Source organism: Melitaea cinxia, chromosome 8 (assembly GCF_905220565.1).
Source record: "Melitaea cinxia chromosome 8, ilMelCinx1.1, whole genome shotgun sequence".
In the NCBI taxonomy this organism is placed as follows: Eukaryota; Metazoa; Arthropoda; class Insecta; order Lepidoptera; family Nymphalidae; genus Melitaea; species Melitaea cinxia.
In genome coordinates, this window is record NC_059401.1 from 10,437,981 (window position 1) to 10,458,424 (window position 20,444).

At 31.4% G+C, this 20,444-nt stretch overlaps 2 protein-coding genes across 3 annotated transcripts; one reads left to right on the top strand and one right to left on the bottom strand.

The window, feature by feature from the left end:
- Window positions 1–227: 227 nt before the first annotated feature.
- On the top strand, window positions 228–2,769 carry LOC123655598 (cleft lip and palate transmembrane protein 1 homolog). The gene is made up of 3 exons (XM_045591364.1): window positions 228–481; window positions 688–2,314; window positions 2,392–2,769. The coding sequence occupies exons 1-3, from the start codon at window positions 401–403 to the stop codon at window positions 2,556–2,558; spliced, it is 1,875 nt and encodes a 624-aa protein (XP_045447320.1). The 5' UTR covers window positions 228–400; the 3' UTR covers window positions 2,559–2,769.
- A 4,066-nt stretch (window positions 2,770–6,835) lies between these two features.
- On the bottom strand, window positions 6,836–19,734 carry LOC123655636 (E3 ubiquitin-protein ligase RNF8-like). Of its 2 annotated transcripts, XM_045591399.1 has the most exons (13): window positions 19,550–19,734; window positions 18,863–19,008; window positions 18,142–18,741; window positions 17,648–17,899; window positions 14,967–15,164; window positions 13,995–14,072; window positions 13,229–13,342; window positions 12,874–13,118; window positions 12,665–12,783; window positions 12,298–12,343; window positions 9,871–9,972; window positions 8,956–9,074; window positions 6,836–7,033 (listed from the first exon to the last, which is right to left on the bottom strand). In XM_045591399.1, exons 2-13 carry the CDS (start codon window positions 18,953–18,955, stop codon window positions 6,885–6,887), a joined length of 2,115 nt encoding a protein of 704 aa, XP_045447355.1. In that variant the 5' UTR covers window positions 18,956–19,008; window positions 19,550–19,734; the 3' UTR covers window positions 6,836–6,884. The 2 variants fall into 2 exon arrangements, with proteins under 2 accessions (XP_045447355.1, XP_045447356.1); XM_045591400.1 differs by lacking the exon at window positions 12,298–12,343.
- Window positions 19,735–20,444: the final 710 nt, after the last annotated feature.

Genomic DNA, 20,444 nt, shown 5'->3' on the forward strand with positions numbered 1-20,444 from the left:
TTACATATTTACAAGTTTTTTCTTTTCATAATATTAGCGTGCTATAACTTCCTGCTAGCACTTTTTATGTTTGGAATCCTAATAAAAATGAGCTATTTTTAAAAGAATATGAAAAATCAAGTTCAATAAAAATTTTACTCAGTCAAATCGATACAAAATTATAAAGTAAGTTTTAGGGTTTTATCAGTTATATATATAGCAACCCTTTTTGGTCTTTATATAGTTATCTTTGGTCTTGCTTTCTATATGTATTACGTTCTTTGATACTCTTTGATTCTTTGACTATTCTCTGTGGGTCTTGCTCTCCGTGATGTTGCTAAAAATCTATATCACATTGCAGTAAAATCAATTGGGACGTATTATTTGGTATATACATGTTATTCAGATAAATAATATAAAAATGGCTGGTGCAAGTGAAGAAAGTACATCGAAAGAAGCTTCAGATAAATTAGTCCTTAGTACAGGGCAAATTGAAACTCCTGTAAGTAGTAAAATTATAAAATATTTTCTTGATAAAATATGAAAATGTCACTCAAACTATATTTTGTTGTTACTAAGTTAAATAGTCAAGCATTGTAATAAGAATTTTCACTCTATTAATACTGGCTACATTTATATTCACTTCGACTGTCAATAATTGTTCAACTCGAAAAAATGTTTTATTAACTAGGTCATTATATTTTTTAGAATAATGCACAGATCAATGAGCAACCTATTCAGACGACACAAGAAACAACAAGATTAGAATCTTTTTTTGCGGTTACAAAATCATTGATAATAAGGGCTTTAGTTGTTTATCTTATAACATCGATGTTTCGTCAACCATCAGTGCCCAAACCAGATGCGAACAGTTCTGCTGGAGTTACTCGTTCTCCCGCTGTGAATATGTTTGCTAACGGGACAATATTAGATATGTATTCTTATTTATCTGAAAAAGAGTTTTTAGAAAACCCTGATGAAGGTAAATTAATCTGGAAACTGCCTGGTCTGATTTATGGAGATTGGTATGGGGGACCAAATAATGACGGCACTTACACATATTCAACAAATTTTGTGCCTTCAGAGCAATTAAAGAATAATGGTTCTATTTACCTCCATGTATACATAGTGGAATCGGGAAAATCTCTAGACGAAAAGGATAAAAATAACTATGCTGGACCTTTCATCACCTATGGCAAGAAAATGATAAATAAATATAAAAAGTTAAAGTATCTCAAAACTCACAACCTTTTAACTGGGCAAACTGAGAAGTCGGAGGAAGAAATTAAAAAAGCAGAAACACTAAAAGAAGAAATAGTTTCTCATTGGCACCCAAATTTAACAATTAATATAGTCACTGATCACACTAATTGGATGCAAGGCAGTGTGCCTCCACCTCTAGATGAGTTTATTTATTTCTTACCTGATGGTAAGCAGTATAAGCCTGCCGTATTTGTTAATGACTATTGGAATATGATGAGAGATTACACGCCATTGAATAATACAGTTACAAATCTTCAATTAAAATTGACTTTTCAACCATTAAGTCTTTTTAAATGGCAACTTTATACTACTCAGGCTATGCGAGACAAGTTGAACATGTTTTCAGCATTAGGAGCAGAGGAACAGGACGAAGAACAAGATACTATAAAAGAGTTATTGTTGGACACATCACCATATCTATTAGCTTTGACAATATCGGTGTCGATTTTGCACTCTATATTTGAGTTGTTGGCTTTCAAAAATGACATACAGTTCTGGAACAATAGGCAGTCCCTTGAAGGTCTCTCTGTAAGATCAGTGTTTTTCAATGTGTTCCAATCAACCGTAGTCCTACTTTATGTTTTAGACAATGAGACAAATGTCATGGTGAGAATATCATGTTTCATTGGTCTTATGATTGAAATATGGAAAATTAACAAAGTAATGGATGTTAAAATAAATAGAGAGGAAAGAATATTGGGTATCCCAAAACTAACTTTTACTGATAAAGGGTCCTATGTGGAATCAAGTACTAGACAGTATGATACTTTAGCGTTCCGCTATCTTAGCTGGGCTTGTTTCCCTCTTCTCATTGGATACGGAGTCTACTCCTTGCTATACCAAGAACACAAAGGATGGTATTCTTTCATTCTTAACATGATGTATGGATATTTATTGACTTTTGGATTTATAATGATGACACCACAGCTGTTTATTAATTACAAGTTAAAGTCAGTGGCTCATTTGCCATGGCGCATGATGACATACAAATTCTTAAACACATTTATTGATGATATCTTTGCATTTGTTATCAAAATGCCTACTATGTACCGTATAGGATGTTTTAGAGATGGTATGTATGAAAATTTGAGGTAAATATAATTTTGTTATTATTTTATAAATATTTTTATAATATATTTTTAATTACAGATATTGTCTTCTTTATATTTTTATATCAACGTTGGATATATAAGGTTGATCATAAGAGAGTGAATGAATTTGGTTTCTCTGGAGAAATGGAACAGCAAAAACAATCTGAAAATGGCAATCTTGCCATCACCGAAGGAGAACAACCAACTGATAAGAAAAATGATTAAATAGTGAAATTTTAGTTAGTGAAATTGATATTTTGCAATATGTAAGGGAAAAAGGCTAAAAATTTAGGCCAACTTGTGATTGTACAACATATTTAAAAACCTGTCAAAGGAATATTGTACTATATTAAGCATTTAATGTCACTATCTCACCATTGAGTTTTATCTTTATGTAATATTATTATATAAAAAATAGTAAAACCATACTTATTAACTTTTTGGTCTACCATTCAAATAAGGGGGCGTTCATAAAAGACGTGAGATGTTTAAGGGGGGAGGGGGTCGAGTCAAATCTCATCTAATCTTACGTTGGAGAGAGGGCCTTGGCAAATATCACGCAATTTTTTCTCTGATTGACACAAAAAAAAAATTATACTATTTTGGTCCATGTAATCCAGATTGTACATGCTTAAGATTTAATCTTAAGAGTAATCGTAATACGATTAAGAACATTTACTAATTCGTTCGAAAGAAAATAATTTCAATAGCAATCAAAAGCGTTTACGTAAGAAACCCACATTTTGAAAAATCTCACGTGAGATTAGAGGATGGGGGAGGGGGTTGAATAAAATCTCACCAGGGGGGGAGGGATGGACAGAAAATTTAAAAAAAAAACACCTCACGTAATTTATGCCTCCTAAGATGTTTTGATTAAACATTTACCAAATATTTTTTTCCTTTAATAACTCTACATTCTTTATATAATTAATATTAGTTAAATATTTATTGAATATGTTGTAAAATGTATAGATAAGCATTACTAGCTTCCTTGAGATCAACTAAGAAATAAGGAGCTCAAATCTTGTGTGTTTAACGATAGTAGTTTACTTCAGATTATGTGTAATAATTGTGAAAATACATATGTAATCTTGCTGATTTTTGTTTTTCCTGTGAACAAGATTGATACAATAGTTTCTTCTATCGAAATTTTTAATCATTTTATTATTTGTGATGTTCGTATTGATAAATGAATTTTTATATATTATTACTACTGACAAAGATAGTAAACTATCACTGCTAAGATTGTTACGATTATTTAAATAAAATTATATCCTTAACAATTAATTAAAAGTTTTATAAAATAATAAATATAAAAAAAAAAACAGTTACAAATAGAATGAAACAAATAACTTTTGGGTAAGTTGTACTGATTTAGTACAAAATAGCATGGACGTAAGCGTAGTTTATAATATTTATACTATTACAATAACACTCTAATCAATGTACGACAGTTTGTATTTCTTTTGTACCTTTCTGTAACATCAAATTTTGAAATTCTAGGTTCTAGAAAAATTATTGCATTTTGTTATACTTATGGAGTTTTGAGGCAGATCTGTGTAAATTTGTAGAAATAGTTATTTTCTAAATAACTGCAAATATTTTTTGAAAATTTTTATTTTAGTTTTACTAGAGCAATAATGATTTTAAAATATGGATTTGTTATAGTTGAAAGTATAAAACAAAATTATATAAAAAAAAAATGCAGCTGTGGCTTGAAAGAATAAATGTTGATGATATTCTGTATTATCTTTACTTAAAAAGTTAGAAATACTTGCTCCAGTGGTTATATTTCAAATAAAATTTTGTTAATTTTCAGGATAGACAATTTTCCATTTTTATTCCAATACTTCAGTAATTAACAGTATTTTTCATTGAAGTCTAAACAATTCCTTTAGTGTACTTTTTTAAATTCTCGTTTTTAATGTGTATTAAATTGTTGTTCGAATATTGTTTTGTTATTATTTCATACCTCTAAAATTATATATTTATTTATTTATTGAACAAAAAATGTACTGACCGTCAATCATGTTGACGTTGTATCAAAATTAAAGCTGTCATATTAGATAATTAGACACTTAAAAAGAACGCTTATAAAGAACTCACTATTGACGGCGCCACGTTCGCTTAGACCGAATATAAAAAAATCATATCAAAATTTTCGATCTAGCGAGTACATCGTTCCATAGCTTAATTGGCTAGAGCACCGACACGGTCAGTCGGAGACGCAGGTTCGATCCCGCTGGAACAGTCGACTTTATATGATATTAAAAAAAAATGAAAAAAAGAGGAGGTTCTCGACTCCACTTACTTTTTTTATGTATGTTACCTCAGAACTTTTTACTGGGTGGACTTCGATGATTCTTTTTTTAATCGAAAGGTGGTGTGTGTCATGTGGTCCCATGTAAATTTAACTGAGATCCAACAAGAATTTTCAATCTAAAATAAAATCATCTATACATATAATAAAATGGTAGGAAAGTCCAAACTGTACATTGAATATTTTTTTAAAAGAATACTTGGGGTGTGATCTACAATCGATACCGAAGTCAAAAATAAAGTTTTTAGAATTTTTGTTTGTATGTATGTCCGGGATAATCTCAAAAAGTACCGCATGGATTTACTTCAAATTTGGCACGAATATTATTAAGAAGTCGGGTCAACATATAGGCTACATATTATCATGCTATCACCTACCGGGAACGAGCAGTGAACCTTTATTTCCTCAACGCATTCTGTAATGTGTAATCTAACGACGCATGTTTGAATGTTGTTGTTATTATGTTAATAACCATGCTATATAAGCTAGCTTCACACTATAAAAATCACGCAATATAAGTAACTAAGCCGATAAACATAATTAAATGAATATAAGTAGTCAATTTCAAAGCAGCGCCATCTATGAGATTTTTCTGTAGATATGAAATGTAAAGAAGAAACGGGTAAATAAATGTTATTTTAAAAGGTATAATCGTAGGTATTTTTGGTGCTGTATAGCATTCACGCAGACGACGTCGCGGGCAGCAGCTAGTACAAAATAAGAGGAAGTTCTCGACTCGAATTACTTTTTTTAAATGTATATTACCTCAGAACTTTTTACTGGGTGGACCGATTTCGATTATTCTTTTTTTAATCTAAAGGTGGTATGTGGCATGTGGTCCCATGTAAATTTAACTGAGATCTAACAAGAATTTTCAATCTAATAATGTTTGCTTGACTATTTTTTTTTGTTGATCTACTTTGTATTATACCGCATAACTTTTCACAGGCTAGATATACCGATTTTAATGATTCTTATTCTAATCGAAAGCTGATGCTTGTTTTGTGGTTCCGTTTTAATTTGATCGAGATCTTATGACTACTTTTGTAATTGAAGTCGGTTTTTCTTCGTTTACGAGCATACTCAATTAATTATCAACAAATTAATAGGTATGTAGTTCAAATATCATGTTTTAATACTTATCGGTAAGTATATTATGTATTTTGAAATGTGGTGTTACATTTCTTTATGTGTATATATTTCTCATTGTTATTAAATTTCTTTATGTGCTTTTTTACCACGCTTTTATTAGCTTGGGTTGTATGTATGTATGTAATGGAATCTTTGAGCATAATTTTCACCAACTGCTAGAAGTTTGATTAATTTGAAACTTTGCACACGTATCAAGGACCAATGACAATGCAATAATTTAATAACAGTTTCCCAATATCCTTATTATTATATATACTTTATTGCACTTAAAAACAGAATATACAGACAATTACACTTACTCTTTCACTCGGGCATTCGGCACAGCACAACGGAGGCAAATACTTTTACAGGCTAGTTGCATTTTTACCTTGTTTATTCTTTACCAGCTGTTTCCCGCACGCTTCGCGTGGCGTAAGTTCGTGGCTTCGCTCCGCGCGGAATAGATATTATTTTATTGTTTATATTAATAATGGAAAACTATCACATGTCCGCAAATAATTAATTGAAAAACGAAGTAAAAAATAAAAATAAATTATAGCTTACGAAGACTAAAAGAGACTCTACTAAGAGACAAAAACTACGCTTTTATAGCTAATCAAACTAAAAAGTAGAAAATAATTTTTAATTAGAAAGAGTTTATATTACAGTAGTAGAGGATCGAACAATCAATCATAATTAATTACTTCGAAATAAAATTATAATAAAATTTATGTTATTAAGAGAATAATTCAATTCAGAGTAAAAAGCGTGGGGTGCTTGATATATTAAAGTGACAGTTATTTTTTTTAATTCCCGCCACGTTTTGATAAAAGCCAACTTTGACCCACCTATATTTTGTGGGCGAAGTGTGCGATGTGGTTGCGAACAGTAACGTCATGTATGACGTCGAGCGATTGCTCGGTACGACGCGACAAAGGCCTTTAAAAAGGTCTTGATAGGTTAAGGTGTCACATTTTTAAAAACTAGCTGTAAATATTCAAGTTGTAAAGATATTATGTCACGTAGCAGTAAGGTAAATAAAAACAGGAAATGAACTAATAATAATATTTATAATAATTTATGATACATAAACGTTATAATCACTGCGGGTCGCCGATCAGTGGGCAGCCGGGCGCCCAATGTCCCCGGGCGCCGCAGCGGAAGCAGCGCCCGTAGCCGCCGTAGTACGCGTCCCGTCGGCCTGGGACTGTCCTTCGTCTTGTTCCGTTACGACCCAGGGATATGGTATCTAGAACACATAAGAGAGAAAGAAAATTTATTTTTTGTTCATACATAAAAAGTTTACTAATTATAAAAAACGAGTCTACTTTAGACCCATAGACCAACATGGAGGGGAGTAGCCATGTACAGGCGTTCCCCTCTGTCAAGGTATAAGTCCAAAAGGTCCTACGCGTACAATAAAACTAGTTGCACACGCACTGATCACTAGACTAAATATAGTTGTGCGATTGAATCAATGTCCTGCAAAAAATGCTGAATTGTTCAGTTTTTTGCTGCAAAAAGAGATCTGCCACGTCAAATTTACTAAACGATGTCGTTACCTTTCATATGAAAGTATTTTTTATTCACATTATTATTGTATACTTCTTTTAAACCTTTTTTAAACTTAAAATTTACAAATGTTATCGGTCGTGTTGTTTCGAATTTGTTTACCAACACAGGCCGCTCGCCCTCATACAATATGCAGATCGGTCGAGCGACTGATCCGAGTCTATTTCCGAGAAGTTGCTGTCGCCGAGCGATAGTGTTGTTACCGGTTTGTTGTAGAAAATTATCGATAAAAACGGCAATGGCAAAGGAGGAGAGAGACATATTTGAGATTCTGATTTATTTATAATATAATACTGCGAGCGTAATTTTAATATACATAGTTTTATAATAAAATTGCATTAAATTAAATATAATACAATACTTACGAGTATTAACACATTTTAGTACAATTACTTAGTGTTAACTTCGACCATAATGTTTTATATTAATTTTTGCAAGTTTCCTAAAGATCCAAACTTAAGGCATACGTGGAATTTTTTTGGTAATAACAAACTAACCTGGAAATAATAGAAGGAAATAGTGTCATTTGCTCAAATCATTTCAATACCTCTGACTTTTAAGTGTGGAACTGGCAAGATTAATAATGAAAAATATACCAGTATAAGCATTTCTTTCTTAACGAAAAAAGAAAACCCACAAAAAATGTATTCGTCATATTTACAGAAAACTAATAAATTTTAAAAACCAGTAATAGATACAACTGTCACTGGTTTTTAAAATGATATAAACATTTAGTTTATTTTTGACATGATAATTATTGTAGTACATAATAAATAAAGTCCATCTTTATAATAACACCTTATCTTTGTATACTTTAAAAACCTAATTTTTCCCTAACAGTGTACTTGCATTTATCAATAATGCGTATCGACAGTTGTTACAACCACGGCTGTAAGCAACTTATCAGTGTAGTTGCGGCATGTCATACTGTAATGACACAGAATGTGTCTATGTGTGTGTGAAAAATGTAAGCGTGTTTTTAATTTAGTATCTGTGAGTTTTGTAGTGACAGGCGATTATTTTTGTGTGGGAATTAGATAAAGTGTGCATGTCAGTGATTTCCCCCGCAAAACTGACAGACAGTTTTGTATCGGCAAAAAACGCTATGGCGACTCCCCTCCGTGTTGCTCTTTGTTTAGACCACACGACTGAAGTAAAATTTCTGCACAATAGATCTTCACTGTGTCTTAGATATACTAAGCGTAACTGGATATGAGAGAAAGAAAACGTGTGCTCGCACTTCCCTTTCTTGCCCCGTTCGCCTCACGCGATCACACTTTTCGCAACGCTCTCGTCACGCATTCACCAGCTTACTCCCCAAGTCAAGGGTGCGTAAACAAATTTAACTTCAAAAATTAAGTAGTATGATGATATAATCATACCATAAACAAAATAATACAATGCTACTCTTTGCAAATTGGTTGTAGAACTGTAATTCTAAAACGTATATAAGCCGTCCAAGTGCGTTAAAAACCGTACAATTCCGAATCTGTGTCGCAGGACTCTAATTACTAATTAACAAGTAACTAATAGACAAGCTTTCTTTCTTTAGGGCTAGTTTCACTGGTGGTAGATAGTTTATTAATTAATAGTTGTTACCTGGGAAATCATCCGTGGCCTCGGCGGAGAGGTCGTTAGCATTGTAAGATCCACCGTCGGAATCTGATCTCTCGAATTCGAATTCAGAGTCGTACCCAAGGATGTAATCGTCGAGTTCACTGAAATAATTGAAGTCATTAATTTAAACATAAATAAACCTAAAACTTTTTTGAGCATTAATAGTGGTCTTACTTGAGTAGCTTGTTAGCTTGAATTTGACAGTTAGCTTGCTTTCCGCTTCAAGGGTTGCGGGTTTGATTTCCTCCTCACATATTTAAATGTATAAAAAAGGGTATAAGTTGCTTGCGCTTAAAGAGGGCCGGGGAAAAGGTCCAGTTCTTTAAATTTCCAACACTATACTTTAAAAAAAACCGATATGGCGTGCTCTCCCTTAGCAACCAATAACAAAAGTCGGTCTGTGTAAAGCATAAGGGGCGGTCGACATAACTCAATTTGTAAAATATGCCGATTCAATTAGACTTAGTTTAGCAATAACATCCGACCGATCTTATATAATCTTATATATTAAACTTATCGTGTCACAATGTTAGTTACCATACTCCTCCGAAACGGCTGGACCGATTTTTATGAAATTTTGCGTGCATATTGGGTAGTTCTGAGAGTTGGCCAACATCTATTTTTTTACCCCTAAGTTACAAGGGGGGGGGAGGGGGATTAAGGGTGTTAATAATATATATGGCAAAACAATGTTTCCTGGGTCAGCTAGATGTCCATCTTAAATGGTCACCTCAATTACCACAGGAACACAACGTTACTTGAGAGCAGTATTCTTTAGCTGTGATCTTCTAAGGTTGAGGGACTTCCCCAGTCGGGCTGTTTCAGATTTTGCGCAGGATATTTTCTACTGTGTCCTAACTCATGAAATGATGTATTAAAAGATATATGAACACTTACAGGCCCATGAAGTTGTCCGGGGTGAGGTCCTCGTCCTCGTCCTCCTCCTCCTCCTCGAGGGACTCGGAGCTTTCGTCTTCTTCTTCATACGAGTCTCTTCGTCTACAAGAAAGTATATGTCTAAATAAGTATGTATAATTGTTGATCTCGGTTCGATTTCGAGCTTGAATATTTTATTATAGATACTTAAAAATCTTAATTAAGCTAGAAACAAGCTTAGAATAATAGACACGACTTCCGTATCATGCTGCAGTCCTTGCGGGTTTCCTCAGTCCCCACCGTGTCTCGGAGAGCACGTGAAGTCGTCGGTCCCGGTTGTTATCATGTACACCTGATAGCGATCATACTCATAGTAGGAAATATATCTGCCAACTCGCAATGGAGCATCGTGATGGATTAAGCTCCAATCCTTCTCCTACATGAGGAAAGAGGCCCAGTACTGGGATATTACAGGCTGAAGCGGTAATTCATATAATAAACAGATAACATAAATTAAACTTTCACAATAGGATGCACAGTACATGCAATATTGTGAAATTCTATAGTAATTTGATACAATTAACTATAATTAAATGTTACATATTTGTTTTGCTTATCGCGAATGTAACTAATGTGTTTAATAAAGTGTAGTTTTATCATTTCGTCTATTTTTTCATATGTCATGCATGATAATATAAGGTTTTCACTAATTGTGTATTGTTTGATAAGTAGGGATTGCAAGCGCGTTGCCGACTCTATAACTTATAAGACCCTCCCTAGGAACTCGGGCAACCTTACCACAGGAACACAAAATTACTTGAGACAGTATTATGTAACTGTGATCTTCTGTAAGGTTGAGGTATTTCCTCAGTCGGGCTGCTCCAGATTTTAAGCTGAATATATTCAAATGAAATGTATCATCATCAATAAAAAAAAATATGACAGAATTTCCATACATAAGTTTTTACGTGCTTTATTTCACTCATTAAAGAATAGAATTTCTAAAAACATTTTTCTTTTTGAGTTTTAAAGTTTTGAGCAAACTTTCTTTTATAGTTTTAGTTAGTTCTTTTGAGTGATACAGTGAGTCAGACACTCAAGATATGTAATAAGAGCCATTTCACAGTTTTTTAGCTCTGTAAGTTTACGTAAATTTGGTCGCATCACGCGAGTCGTACGAGCCGCGCGATCTTTGTGCTAGTTAGTATAGTGTGACAACCAAAAGACCATCTTAATCATTTTCTAATGTATAATAAAAAATAATAACTATGGTATAAAATGTTTTTTACATAATTAATTTGTTAAAAATTTTCAAGTCTGTTCATATAACAACAGTCAATAAATTTAAAATAAAAATAAAAAATCAATTTTATGAAACAATTTTTTTTAAATTGATTTCCGTTTTTGACTTTACGAATGAATCTAATATTTACGATATGAATAAAATAGCATTTTATTATGCCCCAGAAAATGTGTGTGTGAATGTTAGTTGCATAGTTTTGGATGAAAGTAGACCATCAAATTTTGCAGGTTTTAATTTTTTTATAAACTCAATGACACCGACAAACATATTAATTAACAAATAACAAGACAAACAGATTGAAATGCCTATTTGTATTGATAATGTGAGAAAAAAAATTAAATTATACATTTGTTTACAGAAATTATCATTATATTATTTTACAGTCATTTTCGTTATATGTTTTTATTTTTATGAAAGTATCAAATGCGGTTTATCCACTATAACAACAGGCGCTTGGCGCGTGTGAGCGAAAGAGACGGCTGCGCAGAATTTGGCGTGGAACTTATCTCTAAGAGCGCTGGCGCTGGCGCTCGACTCTGATTTATTGGTTTTGATGCGTGGTAATATATACTATCTTTTTATTATTTAATAAAAAATGATTACATCTTTTAATTATTTATTTTTTGGTATTCCTTAACGATGTAAGTTTACTTTGATAAAGATAGTTTGTTAAAATTTCTTAGTTTTCTAAGAAAAATATCGCTTTTAAACTTGTACTTATTTGGAAAATATTCGTAACTTTAAATTTTTATTTTGTCGATTAATAGAGATACAAATTGAATAAAAATCTTTTCTAGTATTCAACAAAATTATATTCCATATTATATATTTTGATATTTTTTTAAATGGTTTCAACGTAGAGGTTATTGAAAAGTAGGACTTCAAAGTATACATTGCGACCGTTTGACCAGGGAGGAAGGCTGATGTCAAGGTTAATAATTTTACACACATAATATATATCAAAATTGTTTCTCCTTATTCCCTTACAACTTTAGAGTTGCTCTATTAAATTTCAATAATAGAAATTATATTATTGCATACAATACTGAGATTAACGACGTCAAAATGTTTCAATTCCGCGGATTATTACAAATTTTTATGAAATGGCTCTTAAATGTGAAAATAGTATATAAAAACAAACATACCGGCTGCTTCTTGGTTTTATTTTCTTCTCCAGTTCCGACTCAAGCTCTGTGAACAACACAGCTTCATAAAGTTAGTAATTTTACTAAAGTTATTTCATATTAATAAATTTTACATAAAAATTATATACATAATATAATTAATAAAAAAAATTGAATATGCATATGCGTTATGTAATATTTGCAGTATACGTTTCATGAATTCAATATTAGAGTTATAAATATTTGTTCAATAACAAAATATTTAACATATTTATGAAACACATACCACATTTTTAGATTATATAATCGCGCATACATATAAAACTTTGACATCATTATGAAGCTGTCTTGTACACTAGTCATTTAAAAAAAAAAAAAATTATTGTACCTTGTCGATTTTTCAACATTTCTTGTCTTTTTGTTTTCATTTCTTCTGATAGATTCTGTACCATTTTATCGATAAAAGAATCCAGGACTAAACTTTTACATTCTGATGTGATGGATGTCCTAAAAATTGAATTATTTTGCTATAATACTAAAGCCCTTTGTTAAAAGCTTATCAGATTTAAGTATAAGCATTAATAATATTATATTTACCGGCATATTGGACAATCTTTCTTTTTCTTTTTCCACATTGAAATACAATATTTACAGAATGTATGTGAGCAGTTGAGAGTGGTCGCTGATACAAATAATTCCGCACATATACTACATTGTAATTCGCTTTCCATTATTTCTCCTACTTCAGCAATTTTGTTCGACGACTCTGCTTTTGTTTCTGGTACGGTGTTCTCAAGTAATTTCTTGTTTTCATTTTCAACGTTTTGCAGTTTATTTCGAACCTGTAAAAAAGAAGTAATCATTACTCTATTTCAAATTATTGTAAAATAATGTGCAAAGATTAAAATTTATTTAGTTAATGTTTATTACAATTAATGTGTATCTCGAGTACCTTTTCTAACTGTTCCTGTAGCGAACTTATTACTTCACTCGATTGTTCTGCTTGTTTCTGTATTCTTTCCGCTGCCAATGCTGCTAGTTCTACTTCTCTCTCTGTGACTCTTGCCTGAAAAATAATAAAATATAAATATTTATCAAAATAAGTAGTATTATAATAAATATATATATACATATATAACATACACAAATAGTCGACTGTTCCTAAGGTAAGCCAACTTAATGTTTTTGGATAGAGCATGCAATGCATAATTACATTTGATTATAAAGGTTTTATTGGTCTAAATTAATAATAATAAATATCTATAGCATAGGTACATACATGGTAGTCCTAAGGTGAGCAACTTAATGCTTGTGTTATAGGTAAAAGCCGCCTGATATAGCTACAATTATTTTTTCAATAAATTTACAGTATATTACATATATATATATATATATATATATATATATATATATATATATATATATATTTATATACGTAAGAATGAGTAGAAATATTAAACATCAAGATAAATAATTAAGGCTATACAGGCAGGAAATAATTTTATAAACAATGATGTGACATTGATATATGATTTTTTATTAGTAGATTCAGTTTCAGTATGATTGTTCTAATTATACATGTCGTGTGAATCTTCTGCGTTACATATCTTTACACATAAGTGTACTTAAAGGGTTACTGGGCATCTTATAGATGGAGAAAGAAGCCTATGACCAGCAGTGGGATGTCATAGGCTGAATCGTCGTTAAAGGAAATTTACCTTTAAATCTTCAATAAATTTTTCCGAATTTTTTACAGCTTCATTTAATCTTTTTTGAATTTCTTCTCTTTCTTGCATCTAAAATTAAAAAAAAAAAATTAATAAAAAAAAAAATAGTGACATCTTATAAATTATTAAAAAATTAATGGTTTTATTACTCCTTCAAAAATCGATTTATTTTTTATATAATATTTAATCAGAAAATGAAACCTGAGTGATTTGATATATAAATACAACAACTATATAGTAATAATATACTTTATTGCACATTTAGGGCTTGTTTCACCAGTTGTGGATAATTCTATTTGACAGATGATGATACAAATAGACTAACTACAAATAGACTAACTACAAATAGACTAACAGCGAGAGGTTGAATAGGCCAGTAAGACCAATTCTCCTCAATTCATAAACTGCAAATGCAACTTGATTAATATGTGTGAATAGAAATATCTCATGAATATAGTACAATTCAATGGTAAAAAGAATATAAATAAATAAATAAAATAAATATTTACACAATACACACACGGTCGTCTGTCCCTAAAGTAAACAACTTAATGCTTGTGTTATAGGTAACAACCGACTGGTATAGCTACATTTTTTTTTCTTCGATAAACATACTTATAAATAATACATATATAAATATATAAATAAATATATACATTACACCCAGGCTCAGGGTGGGAATCGAACCCACAACCCCCGGAGCAGAAAGCAGGGGCACTACAAACTACGCCAACGGGCTAGTCGAAGAATAATAAATAAATAAACTTTTTACTATCAGATAATGTCATCCATCACTTAGTGTTATTCACAAGTGGTCAATCACGCCTTAAAGCAAAGAATAAAATTAAAGATACAAGTACTTATAATCAAGGTGATCTTATTGCTAAAAAGAAAATTCGTCCAGAGAACCTGATGAATTTCTACTACATATATAGCTATATAAAAGTTCAAAATAACAATTACCAATTTTTCCATTTTAGATTTGTCTTCACTTTTAACTTTCTCCATTTCCTCTAGTTGTTTGTGCAGTTGTTGTTGTGCTTCACATCTCTGTTTTTCAGTATGTTCAACTTGCTCCTCAAGATTTTTCTTTATATTACTAAGTTCTTCCATTAGTTCACATTCTCTTTGCTTCTTCTGTTCTACTAATTCATGTAATTCCTAGAATTGAGGTTACTATTTAAATGATAATAAATATCGGCAACGCGCTTGCGATGCTTCTGGTGTTGCAGGTGTCTATAAGCTACGGTAATCGCTTACCATCAGGTGAGCCGTACGCTTGTTTGCCGACCTAGTGACATAAAAAAAAAAAAAAAATCTAACATACACAAACAGTTGTTTGTTCATAAGGTAGGCCCCTTAATGCCTGTGTTTTAGGTAACAGACGTATTTATGATGCCATAAGTTGATTACACACCCTTTTAATGTCAAAAAAATTATACACGCAAGAAACCAACAAACATAAAAAAGTTAAGGGTAGCAAAATCATCAATTAATAAAAAAAAATAATACATATTATAGACATTTGGTATACTACAACTTAGATAATGTACCTAGTGTTATCCAGCAACCTTAATTTAATCACAATCTATACTAATATTATAAAGAGGTAAAGTTTCTAACTTTCTTTGTTTTTAATCTTTGCAAATACTGATCTGATCATGAAAATTCTTTCACTAACAGAAAGCTACACTATTCAGGAGTGAGTGTATAGGCATTATTTTATTGTTATTGAACAAAAAAATTCAGTTAAAAATAATAGTATTATATATTTGCATCACAAAAATAATAATTATGGCCCAACGAAGTGGGCACGGTTTGGCTAGTATTTAGCCTCATTAATATATTGGAAAGATAAAGGCTATCTCATAGGACCGGATAAATCTTATATGTTAATTCTCATGTCACAATGTTAGTTACCATACTCCTTAGAAACGGCTGGACCCATTTTTATTGAATTTTGTGTGCAAATCGGGTAGGTCTGAGAATTGGCCCACATCTATTTTTCATACCTCTAAGTTATAAGGGGGTTAATAACATATATGGCAAAACAACGTTTGCGGGGTCCGCTAGTAATTTTTCATATATGTATGTTTTCATATTCGTATATGTATAAAATGTTAAACTATCTGATATCAAAAGTAAACTTAATTGAAAGTATAAAACTACTTAGATTATATTGTGAAGACAGTATTTAAATACATATTTTAATTTCTATATAAGGATTTTAATAACTGCGGGACTCATTAGCAAGACATATCGCATCTGAACAAACTGCTTTTTAAAAAGGAAGGGGAACATGTTAACAAACCTATTATGGCAAATTATCAAGAAGGCAAGAGAAAATTAAATCCCTACTCCTCTATATATGCTTTGTAGATTTGGAAAAAGCACTTGACACAGTCATCCTGGGATGCTACAGGAGAGTGCCTCCCAAAATGTTGAATAGTGATTCATTAAAAACCAAAGTGCTGATGAAGTACCATATCTTTTAATTAATTTAACAAATTATTTTTCATGCTTTTTAAATTTGGTACCATCGAAAGATTTTCTCAATCCTAAGAAAATTTAAGATAGCTACCAGCCTCCTATCACTAACAAAATTGAGAATACTGAAGTTCTCTGACACATCTCCAGAAACAAAAGTTTGATAAACAAACTTGGTACAGGGCTATATTGAAAGTAAAAGATCTAGTAGGTGAATTTCAATCAGCTAGTTAGTAGTGTGACAAAATTTAAGAACACGTTACAAGTAGAGAAACATCGTAAGAACATCAAAAATGGGAAGTAATAGTGCTAATAAAGATCCCTTGAGCATGTTATGTGACAACTATGACCACTCTGCCAAGAGAGCCTGACTAAAGAAGTCAATTCTACAAACACACTTAGATGCATATTTGTAGAGATATTTTAGTATAAGGATATATTAAAAGTAGTAAAAAGACAGCAACAAACTATTACATACTTTATATAGTATAGAGTACATTTAAAGATAGATTTATTAGAAATGATCTCTTCAGATCTTAGCTCACTAATCTGTTGCTGTGCAATTACAGAACTGAAATATTAATGACCAGTCTAAGCCACTTATGATAATGTTTGAAATACTGAAATAAGTGATTGAAAGTGTGATATAGGTGTCAAGATTGTATGGAATGTGTCATTTTCAAGATTAGAAACATGACATTTAACTGACTAGAAATGAGTAATTAATTAGTATTTATTGATATATATTAACTTTATATGTGCATCTTTGTACATGGGATCAATTTATTTACAAATAAAGGCAGTGGAAATAGAGGTGTAAATGTGTGCCCGCAGCGCAAGTTTAACTCGCGCCCAGGGCACAATTCCTTTTTTGCCCCTACAACCATTCGAAAAGCATATCTGTCCAGCAATTTTTAGTTTTGGGGACTGTTTGACACCCTTTTGTGAGTAGCGCCTGGGGCATGATGCCCTTTGCCCTTGCCCCCACTAGGGAAATAGCTAATGTGACAATAAAAACGGGAAACAGGAGTATACATATGACATAAGTTTATAAGTATAAATGCTTCTGGTGTTGTAGACTACGGTTACCGCTCACCATTAGGGGCATTGTACACTTGTTTGACAATCTATTTGTCTAAAAAAAAAGGATAAATTACCTTCTCTTTCTCTAGTCTTAATAATTCTGTTTTCTGTTTGAGAAGTTCTTCAAACTCCTGTTTTTCTTTTAATCTAGCTTCCTCCTGTTCTTTCATTTTTGCACTTAATTTATCTAACATGTTCTGTTTCAATGAACTTTCTTTATTCAGCTCCGAGAGGAAATCCTCTCTTTCTTTTAACATTTTCTCTTTTAATAAATTATTTTCCTTCAAAAGCTTATTTTCTATTTCGGTATGACTTTTAATTTGTTCCTGAAGTCAAAGATCAAGATATTGAAGTATGCTTGTAGCGAAATATGCTTCGAAATAACTTTTTGACATCATTTTATAAAGCATAAAAAGATAATTTAAAAATTAGGATTTTATTTAAACCAAGATGATAATTTAAGTGATAGTGTGTGTAGTAGTTAAAACATTAAAAACCATTTCTTAAATAAAAAAATTGGGGTTTATATTAAATCAAACAATGTTTATTAATTGAAAATATACTTTACCATAAGCTCTGATATTTTTCCTTCCATATCATTCTTTAAATTCAGTAGTAGCATGTCTCTCTCTTCTAAAAGAAGTGCTTTTTGTCTTTCTACTTCATTCTTTTCTCCTTTTAAATTTTGTATTTGCACTGCAAATTCACTTTCCAGTTGACTTATTTTTCGTTTCATATCTGATTGCAACTGCTCTTTTAATAGTATATTTGTACTTTTAATTTGTTTTGTGTTTTGAATAATATCATGAAAATGCTTTATTGCAAAATTTTGAGATTCTTCAAATTTAACTTTCGCATCATGTATTAAATCAGCATTATTTAAATCAGGTTCAATTTTTATTCGCTTTGCAGAACAAGGTGTTAGTTCAGAGTCATTGCAAATAAATTTATATTCAAATTCTTGTGATGCATCCAAAATTATAACATCTCGGTGATTTAATTTTTTCCATTTACCTTTCCCTAATTTAACACCATTAATTGTTATACCAAAAGAACTGTAATCTTCAATGATCCATTCTGTGTTGTTTTTTTTGAACTTACAATGGTTTCTCGATATTGCTAAGAATGGAATTACCACAGTATTGTGAAGACCACGACCAATTGTGAACTGTAATAGTATGACATAATAAGAAGGTAAATGTGCCATTTTTAAATAATTTTAGTATTATATATATATAGCAAGTTATTATGTGTTAGCTTATTTTAAAATGAAAATTTAAGTCACTTACATCTTCTGAAGTTACTTGAATTTCTCGGAAACAGTCGAATTCGGTCTTTAAAGGTTTGCATGATTCCAAAATAGGGTGTGATTCCTCCATCATATTATAAAAAGAAGCTCATAGTTTTTGTAATGTCGTGACAGGTAGATGCAATACTGCACAAATAAACAATCCAAATCTAAGAAGTAGCACAAAAATAATATTTCACATCATTCATCATCATCATCATCATCATCATTTCAGCCTATCACAGTCCACTGCTGGACATAGGACTCCAAAAGTTCACGCCAAAAATAGCGTGAAGTCATGTGTTTTGCCCATAGTCACCACGCTGGGCAGGCGGGTTGGTGACCGCAAGGCTAGCTCTGTCGCACCGAAGACACTGCTTCCCGTCTTCGGCCTGTGTATTTCAAAACTAGCGGTAGGATGGTTATCCCGCCATCGGTCGGCTTTTTAAGTTCCAAGGTGGTAATGAAACTGTGTTATCCCTTAGTCGCCTCTTACGACACCCACGGGATGAGAGGTGGTGGCTATATTCTTTAATGTCGTAGCCACACAGTATTATATTTCACACTAACACTTAATTTAAAAATAATAATCTATAATATACATTCAAATATTATGTTGACATACAGACACGCGATAGCAATTAACGTATATATTATATACAAACAGATATTCAAATTCACAGTTTACCTTCCAAATAGTTCAACTTCGATTGTTATTTTTATTTATAATTGTTTTACTATGTTGACAAATTACATAAATAATTTTGTAAATGAGTTTTTAAGTATTTGTATAAAAAGATTAAAACGTAAATCAACTTGTCAACTTCAAGCGTTATGTTTTGTATACCTTTATATACTCTTTGGTTTTGTAATTTGTATAGATTGTCATAGATTATAGGTACCTTATGGCGAAGGGAGAAACTACAGATATACTAAAGCCCGGCTAACGAAAGTAGAAACTCGATTTTTATGCAAACTTTCAAATACTTAAGAGTTCCCACCATAGTGTATTTGCCTTTGGATTTGGGTATATCAAGTGGAAACCTACAAAAGCTCAAAAGACGAAAACAATACATTCAAACAGCCATTTTATATATATCTTATATAGATTATAAAATAATCTGTATAAGATAAAATATTATATATATCAGAAAGATATTTCCTTAAGTGTTAGTCATCACAATGAAGTAAATAGGTACGTATTGACATTATGAAAACCAATGCAAAGCCTCAATTTAATCCAATAATTACGTATTCAACATACAGCAATAATTTAAAATAAGCAAAATAACTCGGGTACTTCTGGTAGTGAAAAATAAGTTATAAAATTTGATAAAAGTTAAAATGTATGTAGAAATAAACTTAAATATTCTGATTTGGAATCATAAAAGCACATTGTTGTTTTATTATATTGAAATTAAAAGTTCTATATTTTAATATGTATATCACGTGACTTAAAACACGACCCGCCATTGTATGACGTCATACGGACAGTAACAAAGTTTTATCAGAGCTTTAAAGAGCTAGGTACATATCTATCAACTTTACCTTCAAGGGGTAATACTTGTACTCTTTCGTTTGTG